This window comes from Haematobia irritans, chromosome 2 (assembly GCF_050003625.1).
Source record: "Haematobia irritans isolate KBUSLIRL chromosome 2, ASM5000362v1, whole genome shotgun sequence".
NCBI classification, from domain to species: Eukaryota; Metazoa; Arthropoda; class Insecta; order Diptera; family Muscidae; genus Haematobia; species Haematobia irritans.
The window spans coordinates 177,202,224-177,223,514 of NC_134398.1; the positions used below are offsets into that span (position 1 = coordinate 177,202,224).

Consider the following 21,291-nt stretch of genomic DNA (forward strand, 5'->3'; position numbering starts at 1 on the left):
ATAAAATTGTGACAACATTTTATCAAACAGCGTATCCACCCAATTTTCGTCTTCCTCATAAAAACAAAAACGATAATCTACCAGGTATTGATAAATCTATTGGAACAAGTGGTAATCAGAAGGAGCAATGTCTGGGCAATATAGATGGGATAGGACTTCCCATTCGAGGGTTTCCAAATAGGGTTTTACAAGATGTAACCCACCGTTATAGCGCCACAAAATGTTCTACGAAAATAACATTTTGACAAAATTTTCTATAGAAATGAAATTTTGATAAAATATTGTATAGACATGAAATTTTGACAAAATATTGTATAGAAATAAAATGTTGACAACATTTTCTATAGATGTAATATTAAAAAAAAAATCTATAGAAATAACATTTTGACAACATTTTCTATAGAAATAACATTTTGACAAAATCTTTTATAGAAATAAAATTTTGACAACATTTTCTATAAAAATAAAATTTTGACAAAATTTTCTATAAAAATAAAATTTTTACAAAATTTTCTATAGAAATAAAAATTTGGCATACATTTTTATAGAATTAAAATCTTGACAAAAATGTTTGTAGAAATAAAATTTCGGCAAAATTTCCTTAGAAATAAAATTTTGACAAAATTTCCTATAGAAACAAAATTTTGACAAAATTTTTTATAGAAATAAAATTTTGACAAAATTTCCTTAGAAATAAAATTTTGACAAAATTTCCTATAGAAATAAAATTTTGAGAAAATTTTCTATAAAAATAAAATTTTGACAAAATTTGCTATAGAAATAAAATTTTTTATAGAAATAAAATTTTGAGAAAATTTTCGTAGAAATAAAATTTTGACAAAATTTCCTATAGAAATAAAATTTTGAGAAATTTTTCTATAGAAATAAAATTTTGACAAAATTTTCTATAGAAATAAAATTTTGACAAGAAATAAAATTTTGACAAAATTTTCTATAGAAATAAAATTTTGATAAAATTTTCTTTAGAAATAAAATTTTGACAAAATATTCTATAGAAATAAAATTTTGACAAAATTTTCTATAGAAATAAAATTTTGACAAAATTTTCTATAGAAATAGAATTTGGACAAAATTTTCTATAGAAATAAAATTTGACAAAATTTTCTATAGAAATAAAATTTATACAAAATTTCCTTAGAAATAATAAAATTTTGACAAAATTTCGTATAGAAATAAAATTTTGAGAAAATTTTCTATAGAAATAAAATTTTTACAAAATTGTCTGTAGAAAAAAAAAAAAATTTATAAAAATTGTCTATAGAAATAAAATTTTGACAAAATTGTTGATAGAAATAAAATTTTGAGAAAATTTTCTATAGAAATAAAATTTAGACAAAATCTTCTATAGGAATAAAATGTTGATAAAATTTTCTATAAAAATAAAATTTTGACAAAATTTTCTATAGAAATAAAATTTTGACAAAATTTTCTATAGAAATAAAATTTTGACAAAATTTTCTGTAGATATAAAATTTTGACAAAATTTTCTAAAAAAAATAAAATTTTTACAAAATTTTCTATAAAAATAAAATTTTGAACACTTTTTGACAAAATTTTCTATAGAAATAAAATTTTGACAAAATTTTCTCTAGAAATTACATTTTGACAAAATTTTCTATACAATAAAAATTTCCTATAGAAATAAATTTTCGTTGGGGATCCACTTTAGATCACCTGTAACAACGACTTTAAAATTTTAAGTTAAGCCCTCTTCGACAAGGCATCTCAAAAAGAGGCCTTACACCAATGCCATTCTAATCCCTTCTCACACCTATTGACAGGCATATATGAGGGGGAAAAATCTATTTAATTTTCGTAATTAACACATCTTTATGTGCGAACATGGAAGCCTAAACAAAGGCTATTGTTAGTACCTTAGCCGTAGCTAAAATATAATTCTATTGACTGCTGTCGTCGTGTTGTTAAATTCCCCGTCATAACCATATTTTCCTAAACACTAAATATTATAAAAGTATGCATTGTTCTAATAATCATCATAAATGTTTATTGACATACTGCAAATAGTTAGACTATCTCACATGTACTGATTTACGCATTTACGCAAATCGCAAAAATGTTCATTTCCTCAAAATTCACGAGAAGGAATTTATTGAGGGTCAATTTCAAGAAATCACTTGATTAATTGCTTTTGTAGATCATGTGCGTGACTGCGGCAAGCCGATAGTGACGTAGATGTTGTAAAAATCCCTAAATAAAAATTATAAAATTTAGCTTTCATTTCAATTCTCATGGTGTTGAAATTTCATTCAATTCAAAGTAACATCAAAATATTCTCACCTATTTTTGTTGCTAATGCAAATAAATTGAGATGACGGAATCTACGTTAAAACAACTACGTATGACAACTTGCTTAGTCAAAATGAGATTATAATTGCGGCGATAAAGATGGGAAAGCGTTAATCTCACACCTGGTATATTTTCAATTCATTCAACACATCTAGAGTATTGTGACAATTTTTCATTTTTAATAAAAATTATTTTTGTTATTCTTCATCTAAGATTTATGGGAATATCAAGTTGGGGTGATAACGACAAATACAAACTTGATGAGTAATTCAATCAATGAAATTTCGAAATTAAATCAAAACAATGCTGAAATATTGCATCAGCCAATTTTTGCAAAATCTAGGGTCAAACAAACAGTTCAATGGCCGCAATAACTACATGCATCCAAAAAAAAAAAAAAATACTTTCCTCCGGAACGAAATTTGGCATAAAGAATGTTCTTTAAATTTAGCTTTCTTAGTTGACCTTTGAAATTTTACCATTTTGGGATTTTTCGTTCGGCTAGAGGTCATTTCTTTAAGAGTAAATAAACCAGAACTTGTGATAAGCGATTCAACGATTATGTCTGATCCTTTTTCGTTCCTGGTATAGAAAATTTTTTAGTATCAAAAGAAAACTTTGTTTGTCATAAGATTCGTTCCTCAAAAACAAGCCTTGTTTCAGTGTACGATCTATTTAAAAGTCCTTACACACAAAAAAAAATTTTTTTGTCTTCAATCACAAAATTAATTGATCCAATAAATTTTTAATCACAGAAATGATAGTATAAATTAAAAAAGTAATTGACCCAATTAAAACATTAATTGATTAAAAAATTAATTGATTAAAAAAATTAATTGATTAAAAAATTAATTGATTAACAAATTAAGTGATACTATTAATTTTTGTGATTGATCTTTTTTTCGATGAAAAATTTGTTGAATCAATTAAATTTTTTATTGAATATTTTTTAAAATTCAATTAAGACTTTAATTGGAAAAATTTTCCTAATTTTTTTTTTCTATGTAGCTACATCAATTTAGTATTCTCAATGTATCCAAGTTCGATTATCATTTATCTCTAATCATTGTTTTAATAAAATTACAATTAATGTAAACCTTATACAACCATACATTTTGGCCGGTATTTTAGTGCCTATGACTCAATGTTATTGGCCTAATTCCCAAAATCGATCAATATTTAATCTGTCAATCATAACCCCGTCATAATTCATTGTCAACATTATCTCCAACAGTAGCATATGGTGTAGAAAACCACCTCATAAATCTCACTCTGCTCCGTGTTTTATATTTTAGGATGGATGAAAATGACAATGCCTATTTATCTTCCAAAAGGTCATTCAGTTACTGTTGACAATAGCAATTATTGTCCAGTAGATCTATAGGAGTTGGAATAATAACAAGGGGAATTGGATTTAGTTTGATAAAATTTCTGAATGAACGAAACTGTAACAAAATTCCATAGAAAATAAATTTTGTAAAAATTTTCCCATAGAAAACGAAATTTAGAAAAAAAAAAAATAATTGCAATAGAAATTGAATTTTTTTATTAAATTTCCTACAGACAAGAATTTTTGGCAAAATTTTGACAAAATTTTCTATAGAACGAAATTTTAGCAAAATTTTCTATAGAACAAAATTTTGACAAAATTTGAACGGTATTCTGACAAAATTTAAGCAAAATTTTCTAAATAACGCAATTTTTTACAAAAGAACCAAATTATGTCGAAATTTCGTGTAAAACTAAATTTTGGCAAAATTTTCAAAAAAAAAAATATGTTTTTTTGAAAAACTTTTTCTATAGGAGACAATATTGATAAAATTTCCTAAAGAACGACGAAATTTTGAATAATATTTCCTACACAGAAAATAATATTATAATTTTTGAGCTAACAATAAATTGTTGTTACAGAAAATTTTTAAGTTCAACAAAATGTTTGTTGATATAACAAAATGTTTGTTGATATAACAAAATTGGTTGCTAAATTGACTAAAATCGTAATTGTATTTACAAATTACGTTGTTAGCTCAAATTTAAACATAATTTTAATTGTATTGACAATCAAATTAATTGAAATTTTTTTGTGTGAACAGAAAAAAATTGTTTTAGGAAAAAAATTGTGACCAAGTTCTATAGAATTCGAAATTTTGTCAAAATTTTCTATAGAATTCGAAATTTTGTCAAAATTTTCTATAGAACGAAATTTTGACAAAATTTTCTACAGAACGGTATTCTGGCAAAATTTAAGCAAAATTTTTTAAATAGCGAAATTTTTTACAAAAGAGTCATATTGTATCAAAATTTCGTGTAAAACTAAATTTTGGCAAAATTTTCAAAAAAAAATTGAAAAGCTTTTTCATCGATAAAATTTCCTAAAGAACGACGAAATTTTGAACAATATTTCCTACAGAAAAAATTGTTTTAGGAAAAAAAAAATTCGACCAAATTTTATAGAATTCTATTGAATAGAAAAGAAATTTTGCCAAACTTCTTATAGAACGAAATGTTTACAAAATGTCCTATACAAAGGAATTTTGAAAAAAAAATCCATTGATTGAAATTTTCACTAAAAATGTTAATATCGTAGACCGAATTTTTGACAAATAATTCTAGTAGACAGATATTTTGACAAAATTTTCTATAGACAGAAATTTTTACAAAATTTTCTATAGAACAAAATTTTTACAAAAATTTTCTACAGAACGATATTCTGACAATATTTTAGCAAAATTTTCTAAATAACGGAATTTTTTAAAAAAGAACCAATTTATGTCGAAATTTCACGCACAGAAAAAACATGTTTGGACATGGTTGCCGCATCCATTTAATGCTTATCTAGAGTATTTAATTGTCGCGAAAACCATGTATTTTGTCTTTGTAAAAATAATTTTCGAGCGGAGAAAAATATATGTTGGCAATAAGCATTTAAATGGTTCTCAAATGCCGCAAACATGTTCTATTATTTAAATGATAGAATTTGAGACCATTATATGGTCAGGAAAATCATGTACCTGACCATTCAATTTTTTTTTTACTTTTTTGCAAAGAAAAAAGTATTTTTATAGTTTACGTATAGATATGTCTACAAGCATTACATGGCCATAAAGACCATGTACATTGTTTTCGTGACCATTTAATTTTTTAATTTTTTTGCAGCGACAAGAATTTTATAAAAACATTGAGCAGGTACACACGATCTTCATTTTGCGCGTCAGTCGTGTGTTGATTGTTTCTTGGAATGGACGGAGAATACGGAATTATTGTGTTTTGTGTTAATTTATTTATTCAGAAATGGCACGTGGTTTTATGTGAATACAAAAAAGGAAAGTGTAATTGAAACAAATGTACCTGGTTTTTGTTCTGCATTTTGACATATGGTACAATTTATTTTTATTTGCAGTTATATGATGTCTGTGTTTGTATATTTGATGGGCACGAAGTAAATATGGAATGATTTCTTATTGTTGAAATTGAACCAAACTAGAGTGTGTAAAAATATGTGAAGTTTGCTTGCACAACATTATAAATACAAATAAACAATGAATTAGTTTATAAATAAATAAAAACAAATAAATAAAATTGATTTTGTGTTTTCTTTTCTCAAGTGGCGTCCTTTTTTCGACGACGAAAAAAGTTTTTTCATAAAAATCAAAACATTTTAGGTTGTGACCATGTTCTTTTAACTAGAAGAAAAACATTTTTGACGAATAACATAACATTTTCTATAGGAGGAAATTTCCTAAACAATGACAAAATTTGAACAAATTTTCCTATAGAAAATTAAGGAAAAAAAATTTACAAAGTTCTAGAATTCTATTGAATAGAAAACGAGTTTTACCAAACTCCTTATAGACCGAAATGTTGACAAAATTTCTTATAGAACGGAATTTTGGAGAAAAATCCATTGATTGAAATGTTCACTAAAAATTTTAGTAGACCGAAATTTGGCCAAATAATTCTAGTAGACATATATTTCGACAAAATTTTCTATAGACAGAAATTTTAGCAAAATTTTCTATAGAACGAAATTTTTACAAAAATTTTCTACAGAACGGTATTCTGACAATATTTTAGCAAAATTTTCTAAATAACGAAATTTTTTACAAAATAACCAATTTATGTCGAAATTTCGTGTAAAACTAAATTTTGACAAAATTTTCTATAGAAAGAAATGTTGAAAAACTTTTTCTATAGGAGAAAATTTCCTAAAAAAACGAAGAAAATTTGAACAAAATTTTCTATTAAGGAAAAAAAAATTTTGACAAAAGTTCTAGAATTCTATTGAATAGAAAACGAGTTTTACCAAACTTCTTATTGACCGAAATGTTTTTTTCCTATAGATCGGAATTTTGAAAAAAATCCATTGATTGAAATGTTCACTTAAAATTTTAATACACCGAAATTTGGACAAATAATTCTAGTATAGTTGCTAAACTTCTTATAGACCGAAATGTTGACAAAATTTCCTATAGAATGGAATTTTGAAAAACAAAACCCATTGATTGAAATGTTCACTAAAAATTTTAATAGACCGAAATTTGGACAAATAATTCTAGTAGACAGACATTTTTACAAAATTTTCTATAGAACGAAATTTTAGCAAAATGTTCTATACAGCGAAATTTTGACAAAAATTTTCTAAAGAACGGTATTCTGGCGGTAAAATTAGCAAAATTTTCTAAATAACGAAATTTTTTACAAAAGTACCAATTTATGTCGAAATTTCGTGTAAAACTAAATTTTGACAAAATTTTCTATAGAAATAAATTTTGAAAAGATTTTTCTATAGGAGAAAATTTCCTAAAAACCGACAAAATTTGAACAAATTTTCCTATAGAAAAATTAAGGAAAAAAAATTGACAAAGTTCTAGAATTCTATTGAATAAAAAAGAAATTTTGCCAAACTTCTTATAGAACGAAATGTTTAAAAAATTTCCTATAGAAAGGAATTTTGAAAAAAAAAACCCATTGATTGAAATTTTCACTAAAAATTTTAATATCGTAGACCGAATTTTTGACAAATAATTCTAGTAGACAAATATTTTGACAAAATTTTCTATAGACAGAAATTTTAGCAAAATTTTCTATAGAACGAAATTTTTACAAAAATTTTCTACAGAACGGTATTGTGACAATATTTTAGCAAAATTTTCTAAATAACGAAAATTTTTACAAAAGAACCAATTTATGTCGAAATTTCGTGTAAAACTAAATTTTGACAAAATTTTCTATAGAAAGAAATTTTGAAAAACTTTTTCTATAGGAGAAAATTTCCTAAAAAACGACGAAAATTTGAACAAAATTTTCTATAGAAAAAATTGTTCTAGGAAAAAAAAAAATTGACAAAGTTTTATAGAATTCTATTGAATAGCAAAGAAGTTTTGCCAAACTTCTTATAGACCGAAATGTTGACAAAATTTCCTATAGAAAGGAATTTTGAAAAAAAATCCATTGATTGAAATGTTCACTAAAAATTTTAATAGACCGAAATTTTGACAAATAATTCTAGTAAAAAGACATTTTGATAAAATTTTCTATAGATAGAAATGTTGACAATATTTCCTATAGACCGAAAATTTGATAAAATTTCTTATTGAATGAAATTTTAACCAAACGTCGGGACAGATGAGAAATTTTGAAAAAAAAAAAATCTTATATAGAGAAATTTTGATAAAAAAAAAATCCTATAGACGGATATTTTGACAATATTTCCTATAAAAAGAAATTGTGACAATATTTCCTATAAAAAGAAATTTAGACCAAATTTCCTATAGACTGAAATTTTAACAAAAATTTTCAATAAATTGAAATTTTGATAAAATTTCTTAAAGACCGAAAATTTGACAAAATTTCCGACAGATATGAAGACTTGAAAAAAAAAAACTGATAGATCGAAATGTTCACAAAATTTCCATCAGGCAAAAATTTTGATAAAAACTCCTATAAACCGAAATTTTTTCCGAATACTGAAATTTTGATCAAATTCTCTATGAACTGAAATTTTGACAAAATTTTTAAATACGAAAATGTTGAAAAAATTCCTATTGACCGAAATAAGTAAAACCAAGTTTACTACAGACTAAAATTTTGACAACATTTCTTATATACCAAAAATTTTACAAAATTTCCTATAAACCGAAATTTGGAAAAAATTTCCTAAAATTTTGACAATATTTTCATGTACCAGAAAATTTCGATCCAAAAGCAATTTAGTCAAAATTTCCTTTTGGCCCAAATTTTGACAAAATTTTTTGTAGAACAAAATTTTGACAAAAATTCCTACAGATCCGAAATTTTGAAGAAGAAAAACTTTTAGACCGAAATGTTGATAAAATTTCCTCCAGGCAGAAATATTGATTAAAAAATTCCTATAAACCGAAATTTTGATAGAATTTCCTAAGACTGAAATTTTGACAAAATTCCTTATGAACTGAAATTTTGAAAAAAAAAAAAATCTAAAAGGCCAAAATGTTGAAAAACATTCCCATTGACCGAAATAGGTAGAGCCAAATTTACTATAGACCGAAATTTTGACTAAATTTCTGAAATTTTGACAAAATTTCCTATTCACTGAAATTTTTACAAAGTTTTCATATACCAGAAAATTTCGATCTAAAGGCAGTTTAGTAAAAAATTTCCTATATACCGAAATTTTGACAAAAATCGTCTATTGATGGAAATTTTAACAAAATTTCTTAAAGACCGAAATTTTGACAAAATTTTCCCAGATGAGAAATTAAAAAAAAAAAGAATTATAGACCGAAATGTTGATAAAATTTCCTTCAGGCAGAAACGTTGATAATAATTCCTATAAACCGAAATTTCTTAAGACAGAAATTTTGACAAAATTTCCTAAGACTGAAATTTTGAAAAAATTCCCTATAAAATTTTGACATAATTTTTAAGAGATGAAAATGTTGAAAAAAAAATCCTAATGACGAAATAGGTAGAACCAAATTTACTATAACCGAAATTTTGAAAAAAAATCCTATATACCGAAATTTTGACAAAATTTCTAGTAAAACAAAATTTTGACAAAATTTTCGACAGATCAGAAATTAAAAAAAAAAATTATAGACCGAAATGTTGATAAAATTTCCTTCAGGCAGAAAAGTTGATGATATAAACCGAAATTTCTTAAGACAGAAATTTTGACAAAATTTCCGAATTTTGAAAAAATTCCCTATACAATTTTGACATAATTTTTAAGAGATGAAAATGTTGAAAAAAAATCCTAATGACCGAAATAGGTAGAACCAAATTTACTATAACCGAAATTTTGAAAAAAATGCTTATAATCCGAAATTACGACAAAATTTCTTATAAACAGAAATTTGTATAAAATTTCCTATTTTGGCAAAATTTTCATATACCAGAAAATTTCTATCTAAAGGATATTTAGTCCAAATTACCTCTTGGCCCAAATTTTGACAAAATTTCCGACAAATCAGAAATTTTGAAAAATGTCCTATTGACCGAAACTTTGATGAAATGTCCAAAAGACTGAAATTTTGATAAAATTTCTTAAAGACCGAAATTTTGATAAAATTTACGAGAGATCTGATAATGATAAAAAAATCCAATCAACTGCAATTTTGATACAATTTCCTAAGACTGAAATTTTGATAAAATTCTCTATAAACAAAATTTTTAAACAACGAAAATGTTGAAAAAATTCCTAATGACCGAAAAAGGTTGTGCCCAATTTACTATATATCGAAATATTGACAAAATTTTTTATAGATCAACATTTTGCCAAATTCCCTATACACTAAAATTTTTACAAAATTTTCATGTACCAGAAAATTTCGATCTAACGACAACTTTTTGACAAAATTGCCTGTAGAACGAAATTTCTTATAAAAGAAATTTAGCCAAAATTTCCAATAAACCGAAATTTTTGACAAAAAATTTTCCATACTCCGAAACTTTTACAAAATTCCGATAGAACGAAATTTTAACAAAATTTCCAATGGTTGAGTAATAAAAACAAAAAACAATCCGAAATGTTTACAATATTTCATACTGACCGTAAAAAATCATCAAATAACAAATTTAAATAAATCCTATTTTAACAAAATTTCCTATAGAAAATAAATTTTGAAACTATTTCCAACGAAAACAAAATTTTGACTAACATTTTTACAGTCATTTAATTTTGAGAAATGTCTACAAAATTCTCATTGCACTGTGCCACTGTATTTCAAATGTTCAAAAATTATGATTGGTGTAATTTTTCGGGATGTTTTGACAAATATGCACTCATGTTTGTTCATGATATCGATCATAGCCACAAAGTGATTGCCAATTGTCGTCTTTTATTCAATGTCAATAACAAATATTAAAGGCTGTCATTTAAGTTACATACGTATAGCATCGATATTTGTTTCAGGTTTGCGAATTAGCAAATGTTTAATCAATCGATCATAGAACGAGGTTCTATGTCATAAACCACCTCTTAAAATCGATTCATTTAGAATTGCTGCTGATTTCAGTGGGGGAGCTGAATCATTGCAAGTGGCACGAAAAGGCTGCAACAATTTAACAAATATTTATCGACAATGGTTTCCATGGCGAAAGGTTTATTTAAATAGTAATGGTTAGTTGCTATAACAAACAATGTCAGTTGTTTAATGGAAAAAACAAAAGTAGCTCTTTGTTTTAGGCTGTTGAATGAAGTTATCGACATAGAATGATGGACTAGAGAATCAAACGTTATTTAGCACAAGAAGACAGGAGGCGATTAAAAAAGTTGACAAAATTTCCTATAGACATGAAATTTTGCAAAAAAAATTAACTACAAAAAATTAAGTTTTCAGAAAATTTCCTATAGAAATGAGTTTTTACAAAATTTTCTATGAAAATGAAATTTTCAAAAAATTTACTGTAGAAATAAAGTTTTAAGAAAATTTTCTATAGAAATATAATTTTGGAAAATTTTCTATAGAAATAAAATTTTGACAAAATTTTCTATGGAAATAAAATTTTGACAAAATCTTCTGTAGAAATAAAATTTTGAGAAAATTTTTCTATAGAAACAAAATTTTGGAAAATTTTCTATAGAAATAAAATGTTGGGAAAATTTTCTATAGAAATAAACTTTTGAGAAAATTTTCTATAGAAATAAAATTTTGACAAAATTTTCTATAGAAATAAAATTTTGACAAAATTTTCTATAAAAATAAAATTTTGAGAAAAATTTCTATAGAAATAATATTTTGAGAAAACTTTTCTATAGAAATAAAATTTTGACAAAATTTTCTATAGAAATAAAATTTTGACAAAATTTTCTATAAAAATAACATTTTGAGAAGAATTTCTATAGAAATAATATTTTGAGAAAATTTTTCTATAGAAATAATATTTTGACAAAATTTTCTTAGAAATAAAATTTTGAGAAAATTTTTCTATAGAAATAAAATTTTGGAAAATGTTCTATAGAAATAATATTTTGAGAAAATTTTCTATAGAAATAAAATTTTGAGACAATTTACTATAGAAATAAAATTTTGATAAAATTTTCTATAGAAATATAATTTTGACAAAATTTTCTATAGAAATAAAATTTTGACAACATTTTCTATAGAAATAATATGTTGAGAACAATTTTCATAGAAATAATATGTTGAGAAAATTTCTTATAGAAATGAAATTTTCAGAAAATTTTCTATTGAAATGAAATTTTCAGAAAATTTCATATAGCAAAGAAATTTTCAAAAAAAAAAAATCTATTGAAATGAAATTTTCAGAAAATTTCCTATAGAAATGAGATTTCCAGAAAATTTCCAACAGAAACGGAATATTCAGAAAATTTTATATATGAATGGAATTTTCAGAAAATCTAATATATAAAAATAAGTCCGCGAGGTTTATGGAAAATAAAATTCAAGAAAAGTTTCAATGGAAAAGCGGGAAAATCTTATTTGACATACAGCGCCATTTCTGATGCAACTTCAGAACGCACGAACCGATTTCCACGGTTTTGTATTCATTGAAAATGTCTCGGGCTCTATGAGGTTTATAGATATGCAAAATTCAAGAAAAACTTCACCGGAAAAGGGGGGAAATATTTTTTTTTTTTGCATACAGCGCACATTACAAAAATTTATAATTTGAATTCATTGCAGTTGCTTTTGTTATAAAATAATTTTATTTTTTCACATGAAAAATGTTCGGAGAACGTAGAGGATAATCATGTGATGAAAATAAGATACCTAATTTTTAGACATCTGGCGGGGGAGGGGGACATCCCCTTGCCCGATTTTTTCAAAATTGGGACAAAGTTCTCCGATATGGGTGAAATTTCCAAGGAAGGTTAGTGGTTATGTCTAGATTTTTTTATATTTGGTCGCGGAGGTGGACCACCCTTTTATACGATTTTTGTTTAAAATACAGTAAAAAAGCAAAAGTTCTCTGATTTACTTGAGATTTGCAGAGAACACGCCGTGAGGTTATGAATTTATTATGGGGTACCTGATTTTTTAATATTTGGATGGGAAGGGGGACCTTCTCTTTGCCCGACTTTTTGAAGATTGGAACAAAATTATACGATTTGCTTGAAATTTTCAGGGAAGGTTGAAGGGAGCGCCTGGGCAAAGAACAGCTACTTTATTTTTCGATATTTCTGATTTTGTGATATTCGGAAGTGAAGAGGGGTCTCCCCTTGCCCTGCTGTGTAAAAATTGGGTTTATAATTTGCTTGAGATTTTCTGGAACGTCTACACAATACACGCTATATCATTTTTCGATATTGGAACGGGGAGGGAGACCTCCTCTAAAAATAATTAATATGGTGTTCTTGATTTTTGGATATTTGGACCTTCTCCTTGTCTCACACTATGAAATTTGAAGGAAAGTTTATAGATTTTCTTTGAATTTGCAGGGAAAGTGACGTCCGTTTAGAAAAAAATAGAGCAAAATCTAAGCTTCTCCGATTTACTTGAACTTGGGAGAAGATGATTAAATTTATACAGGTACATGATTTTCGATGTCTGGTTGGGAAGGGGATTAGTGAAGTTGGATAGTTTGTGAAGTGAATATAGGGTACGTGAATTTATGATATCTGGTCGAGGAGGAGCGAAAAAGGGGGGTTCGCTATTGCCTGATTTTTTGAAAATAGAAAGTAGAGGATTGTCGATAAATGGGAACTCGGTACATAATTTTATGACTTTTCCACAGGCTTCTGTCGGACTTTTTTTATGTAAAAAAAAACTTAAATTTACGTGAAGTTGACAGGCAACATAGAGGTTTTTGTGGCAGACTTCCCCTGACCATACTCTTTAAAAGAGTTCAAATCTTTTCGAATTTGTTTTCAGATCGAAGGATATGGTTGACTAAGTTAACGAAAATATGCTTCGAGAGGCTTAGCGAAGCGGGCCGAGTTACGCTAGTTTCCTATAGAAATACAATTTTCAGAATATTTCCTATACAAATAAAATTCCCTATAGAAATGAAATTTTGATAAAATTTTTTATAGAAATGAAATTTTGATAAAATTTTTTATAGAAATGAAATTTTGATAAAATTCCCTATAGAAATGAAATTTTGACAAAATTTCTTATAGCAATAAAATTTTGACAAAATTTCCTATAGAAATAAAATTTTGATAAAATTTCCGACAGAAATGAAAAAAATTTAAGAAAATTTCCTATAGAAATGAAATTTTCAGAAAATTTTCTATAGAAATGAAATTTTCAGAAAATTTTGCAAAAATTTCCTATAGAAATTAAATTTTCAGAAAATTTCCTATAGAAATGAAATTTTCAGAAAATTTCCTATTGAAATGAAATTTTCAGAAAATTTCTTATTGAAATCAAATTTTCAGAAAATATCCTATAGAAATGAAATTTTGCAAAAATTTTCTATAGAAATGAAATTTTCAAAAAATTGGCTATAGAAATGAAATTTTGCAAAAATATCTTATAGAAATGAAATTTTCAAAAATTTCCTACAGAAATGAAATTTTGCAAAATTTTCCTATAAAAATTAATTTTTGCTAAAATTTCATATAGAAATGAAATTTTGCAAAAATTTCCTACAGAAATGAAATTTTTAGAAAATTTCCTATAGAAATGAAATTTTCAGAAATTTTCCTATAGAAATGAAATTTTCAAAAAATTTTCTATAGAAATTAAATTTTCAGAAAATTGGCTATAGAAATGAAAATTTCAGAACATTTTCTATAGAAAGGAAATTTTGCAAAAATTTCCTATAGAAATGAAATTTTTAGAAAATTTCCTAAAGAAATGAAATTTTCAGAAAATTTCTTATAGAAATGAAATTTTGCAAAATATAAAATATTATAAGCTTACTTTCAGCTATTGAATATCATTCATTTAGTAGCCATTTAGAGGTCAATAGTAGCTGATAATCGGTTAGTTCATATATAAAATTACATATCGCCATATACTCATGTCAAGCTGTTACAAACACTTTTTATAATATTAATATTTTTTAAATCACTGAACCCCTTTAGTCCATTTAATGGAAATCGAATGCATGCAAAACATTTGGAACACAAAAATTTTGCTTTTATGTGGTAACACGCATTTTTTTTACATTGACACTGAATTAGGTTTATATTCAACAAAAAATTAAAAATATTTTAAACTTTCCATGACAATGATAATAAATGATTTGGTATGCCCTCAGTATATGACAAAGCTTTGTAATCGAGATGCTGTCTTCCCTCTTTTTTAAATGATTCCCATTAAGATATATGACAACAATTTCATTTGAGATCAAATGTCGAATTAATTGAAATGTTTGTTTAGTTTCATCATATTGGCGTTTTTTCCCTTTTCTGTAATAAGTGTAGTCTGGGATCTAGAATTCAATACAATTTTAAAAAATTTCAAAAAGTCAAATACAAGCAAAAGGTTTTATTACAGTTGATAATTTCTTTGCTATTTTCAATGATGTAGACTCAGATATTTTTATTCAATATTTCTATTTCAAGTCACTTGTGAATTAAATTGAGGTTTAATTTGATCTAAAATGAAATGATAGCGAAATCTTTGAATTCAATATATTTTCTGATTAAATTCAATTTCAATTCAAACTCGATTCATCATTGTTAGATTTAATTCACATTTCATTGCTTTTAAGTTTACTTGTGTTGATTTGAAGTAAATTCAACTCAATTGAATTAAAATAAATAATATTGAATTTTTTGTATAGTTTAATTTAAATGAAAATAAATTAAAGTTCACTAAATTACAATGAATTAATTTTAATTTAAATCTAAGGTTCTTTGATATGTAAAATTGGGTCATTATTCATATTTTTAATTCATTTAATTATGACAAAAATTATTTTTTTTCTGCATTTTTTTATTTTTTTTCTGAAACTTACCAATTGTTGCAATATTAAATATTGTACCAACAACAGCCATCAATAGAATTGTACCCAAATTATCGAAGAACATTCGATTGGGCATAAAATATCCAGCGTCCAATATAATCGGTGGCAACATATAAAAGAAGAAGGTATTTGGTGTAAGGGGTGACACCGCGACATCTGTACAAAAAAATAATACAACACCAATGACCACTCCGACAACAATCAATAGGCAGGATTCGGGAAATATTAAATGAAGCTTAGGTGTCATATGAAAACCTGCAATGGGAAAAAGAAATAGAATTTTAGTTCCAATAAAAAAACATTGATATGTGAGTCATTTAAAGGATTTTTTTATTAGTAACATAGAATCGAACAGCTCTAATTGATAAGGACAGTGGTTTCGCAATAGACTTTTGGTTGCAGCTTATCATACTATCAATAAATTTAGAACGAGGTAATCATTTTTGTTTTCCCTCAAATAAAGGACAATGGGGAATTTCCATTCCTTTTATCAAAAATTAAATTCTATAAGAATTTTTGTCAAAATTGTATTTTTATAGAAAATTTTGTCAAAATTTTATTTCTATAGAAAATTTTATTTCTATAGGAAATTTTATCATAACTTATTTCAATAATAAATTTTGTCAAAATGTTATTTCTATAGAAAATTTTCTCAGAATTTTATTTCTATAGAAAATTTTATTTATACAGAAAATTTTGTTAAATTTTTATTTCTATAGAAAATTTTGTTTCTAAAGGAAATTTTGTCAAAATTTCATTTCTATAGGAAATTTTGCCAAAATTTCATTTCTATAGGAAATTTTTGTCAAAATTTCATTTTTATAGGAAAATTTGTCCAAATTTCATTTCTATAGGAAATTTTGTCCAAATTTCATTTCTATAGGAAATGTTGTCAAAATTTCATTTCTATAGGAAATTTTGTCCAAATTTCATTTCTATAGGAAATTTTGTCCAAATTTCATTTATATAGGAAATTTTGTCAAAATTTCATTTCTATAGGAAATATTGTCAAAATTTCATTTCTATAGGAAATTTTTATCAAATTTTCCTTTCTATAGGAAATTTTGTCAAAATTTCATTTCTATAGGAAATTTTGTCAAAATTTCATTTCTATAGGAAATTTTGTCAAAATTTCATTTCTATAGGAAATTTTGTCAAAATTTCATTTCTATAGGAAATTTTGTCAAAATTTCATTTCTATAGGAAATTTTGTCAAAATTTCATTTCTATAGGAAATTTTGTCAAAATTTCATTTCTATAGGAAATTTTGTCAAAATTTCATTTCTATAGGAAATTTTGTCAAAATTTCATTTCTATAGGAAATTTTGTCAAAATTTCATTTCTATAAAAAATTTTGTCAAAAATTCATTTCTATAGGAAAATTTTTCAAAATTTTATTTCTATAGAAAATTTTGTCAACATTTTATTTACTAGAAAATTTTGTCAAATTTTTTTTTCTATAGAAAATTTTGTCAAAATTTCATTTCTATAGGAAATTTTGGCAAAATTTCATTTTATAGGAAATTTTGTCAAAATTTCATTTCTACGGGAAATTTTGTCAAAATTTCATTTCTATAGGAAATTTTGTCAAAATTTCATTTCTATAGGAAATTTTGTCAAAATTTCATTTCTATAGGAAATTTTGTCAAAATTTCATTTCTATAGGAAATTTTGTCCAAATTTTATTTCGTTATTGTTGTTTTTGATCTCAGCTTAAAGCCATGCATTGACTAAACTACAAGTGTAGCTTAACCAACAGAGGAAAAGTATGCTTGTCAAATTTATTTGGGCAAAGCCCTGTAGACTGCAAGATGGTTGGATGTACAGCTGTTTCGGAATTACCACATTCCTCATCAGCATCCTCTACTTGCAGCAAAACTATCATCCAATTATCAGAATAAATTCGGGTAATTCACTCAACCCAAAGTGAACTACACTTGAACCTCCCGAAAAAGGGTTTTATAGTCGGCTACTGCCTAAACAAATTTGCCAGCATATCTCTTTTCCTTTGCCAAACTCAAATCATCGATTTGAATGTATTTGGCTGGGTTTGTTTTTGTGCGTGCTTCCTCTATCTTTTTTCGTTTTGTTTGTTATTGTTGGCTTCTCTTCATTGACTAAACTACAAGTGTAGCTTAACCAACAGAGGAAAAGTATGTTTGTCAAATTTATTTGGGCAAAGCCCTGTAGACTGCAAGATGGTTGGATGTACAGCTGTTTCGGAATTACCACATTCCTCATCAGCATCCTCTACTTGCAGCAAAACTATCAACCAATTATCAGAATAAATTCGGATAATTCACTCAACGCAAAGTGAACTACACTTGAACCTCCCGAAAAAGGTTTGATAGTCAATGCATGGCTTTAAGCTGAGATCAAAAACAACAATAACGATTGAAGAGAAGCCAACAATAACAAACAAAACGAATGAAGATAGAGGAAGCACGCTCAAAAACAAACCCAGCCAAATACATTCAAATCGATGATTTGAGTTTGGCAAAGGAAAAGAGATATGCTGGCAAATTTGTTTAGGAAGTAGCCGACTATCAAACCCTTTTTCGAGAGGTTCAAGTGTAGTTCACTTTGGGTTGAGTGAATTACCAGAATTTATTCTGATAATTGGTTGATAGTTTTGCGGCAAGTAGAGGATGCTGATGAGGAATGTGGTAATTCCGAAACAGCTGTACATCCAACCATCTTGCAGTCTATAGGGCTTTGCCCAAATAAATTTGACAAGCATACTTTTCCTCTGTTGGTTAAGCTACACTTGTAGTTTAGTCAATGCATGGCTTTAAGCTGAGATCAAAAACAACAATAACGATTGAAGAGAAGCCAACAATAACAAACAAAACGAAATTTCATTTCTATAGGAAATGTTATCCAAATTTCATTTCTATAGGAAATTTTGGTAAAATTTCATTTCTATAGAAAATTTTGTCAAAATTTCATTTCTATAGGAAATTGTCAAAATTTCATTTCTATAGGAAATTTTGGCAAAATTTCATTTCTATAGGAAATTTTTGTCAAAATTTCATTTCTATAGGAAATTTTTGCCAAAACTTCTTTTCTATTGCAAATTTTGTCAAAATTTCATTTCTATAGGAAATTTTGTCAAAATTTCATTTCTATAGGAAATTTTGTCAAAATTTCATTTCTATAGGAAATTTTGTCAAAATTTCATTTCTATAGGAAATTTTGTCAAAATTTCATTTCTATAGGATATTTTGTCAAAATTTCATTTCTATAGGAAATTTTGTCAAAATTTCATTTCTATAGGAAATTTTGTCAAAATTTCATTTCTATAGGAAATTTTGTCCAAATTTCATTTCTATAGGAAATTTTGTCAAAATTTCATTTCTATAGGAAATTTTGTCAAAATTTCTGTTCTGTAGGAAATTTTGTCAAAAATTCATTTCTATAGGAAATTTTGTCAAAAATTCATTTCTATAAGAAATTTTGTCAAAATTTTATTTCTATAGAAAATTTTGTCAAAATTTTATTTCCTAGAAAATTTTGTCAAAATTTTATTTCCTAGAAAATTTTGTCAAAATTTCTTTTCTGTAGGAAATTTTGTCAAAAATTCATTTCTATAGGAAATTTTGTCAAAAATTCATTTCTACAGGAAATTTTGTCAAAAATTTAATTCTATAGAAAATTTTGTCAAAATTTTATTTCCTAGAAAATTTTGTCAATTTTTTTTTTCTATAGAAAATTTTGTCAAAATTTTATTTCTATAGAAAATTTTGTCAAAATTTTATTTCTATAGGAAATTTTGTCAAAATTTCATTTCTATAGGAAATTTTGTCAAAATTTCATTTCTATGAGATATTTTGTCAAAATTTCATTTCTATAGGAAATTTTGTCAAAATTTTATTTCTATAGAAAATTTCGTCAACATTTTATTTCTATAGATTTTTTTTTCAAAATTTAATTGTTGTATATATGTATAATTTAATTTCTATAGAAAATTTTGTCAACAGTTTATTTCTATAGAAAATGTTGTAAATATTTTTTTCTATAGAAAATTTTGTCACAATTTTATTTCTGTAGAAAATTTTGCCAAAATATAGATTATAGAAATTTTTTGCAAAATTTTATTTCAATAAAAAATGTTGTCAAAATTTATTTCTATAGAAAATTTTGTCAAAATTTTATTTCTATAGAAAATTTTGTCAAAATTTTATTTCTATAGAAAATTTTGTCAAAATTTTATTTCTATAGAAAATTTTTTCAACATTTTATTTCTATAGAAAATTTTCTCGAAATTTAATTTCTATAGTAAATTTTGTCACAATTTTGTTTTTATAGACAATTTTGTCAAAATTTTATTTCTATAGAAAATTTTCACGAAAATTTCGTCAAAATTTTATTTCTTAGAAAATGGTGTCACAATTTTATATCTATAGAAAATTTTGTCAATTTTTTTTGTGTAGAAAATTTTGTCAAAATTTTATTTCTATAGAAAATTTTGTCAAAACTTTATTTATATAGATCATTTTGTCAAAATTTTATTTCTATAGAAAATTTTGTCAAAATTTTGTTTCTATAGAAAACTTTGTCAAAATTTTGCTTCTATAAAATATTTTCACGAAATTTTATTTCTATAGAAAATTTTGTCAAAATTATATTTCTATAGAAAATGTTCTCACAATTTCATTTTTATAGCAGATTTTGTCAAAATTTTATTACTATAGAAAATGTTATTTCTATAGGAAATTTTATCATAATTTTATTTCTATAGGAAATTTTATTTCTATAATAAATTTTATCAAAATTTTATTTCTATAGAATTTTTTTTCAGAATTTTATTTCTATAGAAAATTTTATCAAAATTTTATTTCTATAGTAAATTTTATCAAAATTTTATTTCTATAGAAAATTTTGTCAAAATTTTATTTCTATAAAAAATTTTGTTAAAATTTGATTTCTGTAGAGAATGTTGTCAAAATGTTATTTCTATAGGAAAATTATTCAAAATTTTATTTCTATGGAAAATTTTGTTAAAATTTTATTTTTATAGACAATTTTGTCAAAATTTTATTTTCTATGATAAATTTTGTCAAAATTGTATTTATATAGAAATTTTTGTCAAAATTTTATTTCCATAGAAAATGTTCATATCTATAGAAAATTTTATCAAAATTTTATTTCTATAGAAAATTTTCTCCAATTTTTATTTTAATAGAAAATGATTTAAAAATTTTATCTCTATAGAAATATTTTTTTTTTTGTAGGAAATTTTCTCAAAATTTTATTTTTGTAGACGAGTTTGTCAAAATTTTATTTCTAATGAAAATTTTCTCAAAATTTTATTTCTATAGAAAATTTAGCCAACTTTTATTTCTATAGAAAATTTTGTCAAAATTTTATTTCCATAGAAAATACTCTCAAAATTTTATTTCTATAGAAGATTTTCTCGAAATTTCATTTCTATAGAAATTTGTTTTCAAAATTTCATTGCTATGAAATTTTTTCGCAAAATTTCATTGCTATGAAATTTGTTCTCAAAATTTTATTTCTATAAAAAAATTTGTCAAAATTTTATTTCTATAAAAAATTTCCAAACGGAAATCAGCAAAGGTAACAAACTTCAAAAATAGA

The 21,291-nt window shown here is 24.8% G+C and overlaps 1 protein-coding gene across 20 annotated transcripts in view; it reads right to left on the reverse strand.

Moving 5' to 3' along the window:
* Positions 1–21,291, reverse strand: part of Nhe2 (Na[+]/H[+] hydrogen exchanger 2) — a 169,501-nt gene that overhangs the window by 102,309 nt on the left and 45,901 nt on the right. For all 20 annotated transcript variants that reach the window (XM_075296924.1, XM_075296913.1, XM_075296920.1 and 17 more), the window contains exon 3: positions 15,682–15,945. In XM_075296924.1, coding sequence (XP_075153039.1) covers positions 15,682–15,945 — 264 coding nt within the window. The remainder of the gene's footprint in view (positions 1–15,681; positions 15,946–21,291) is intronic.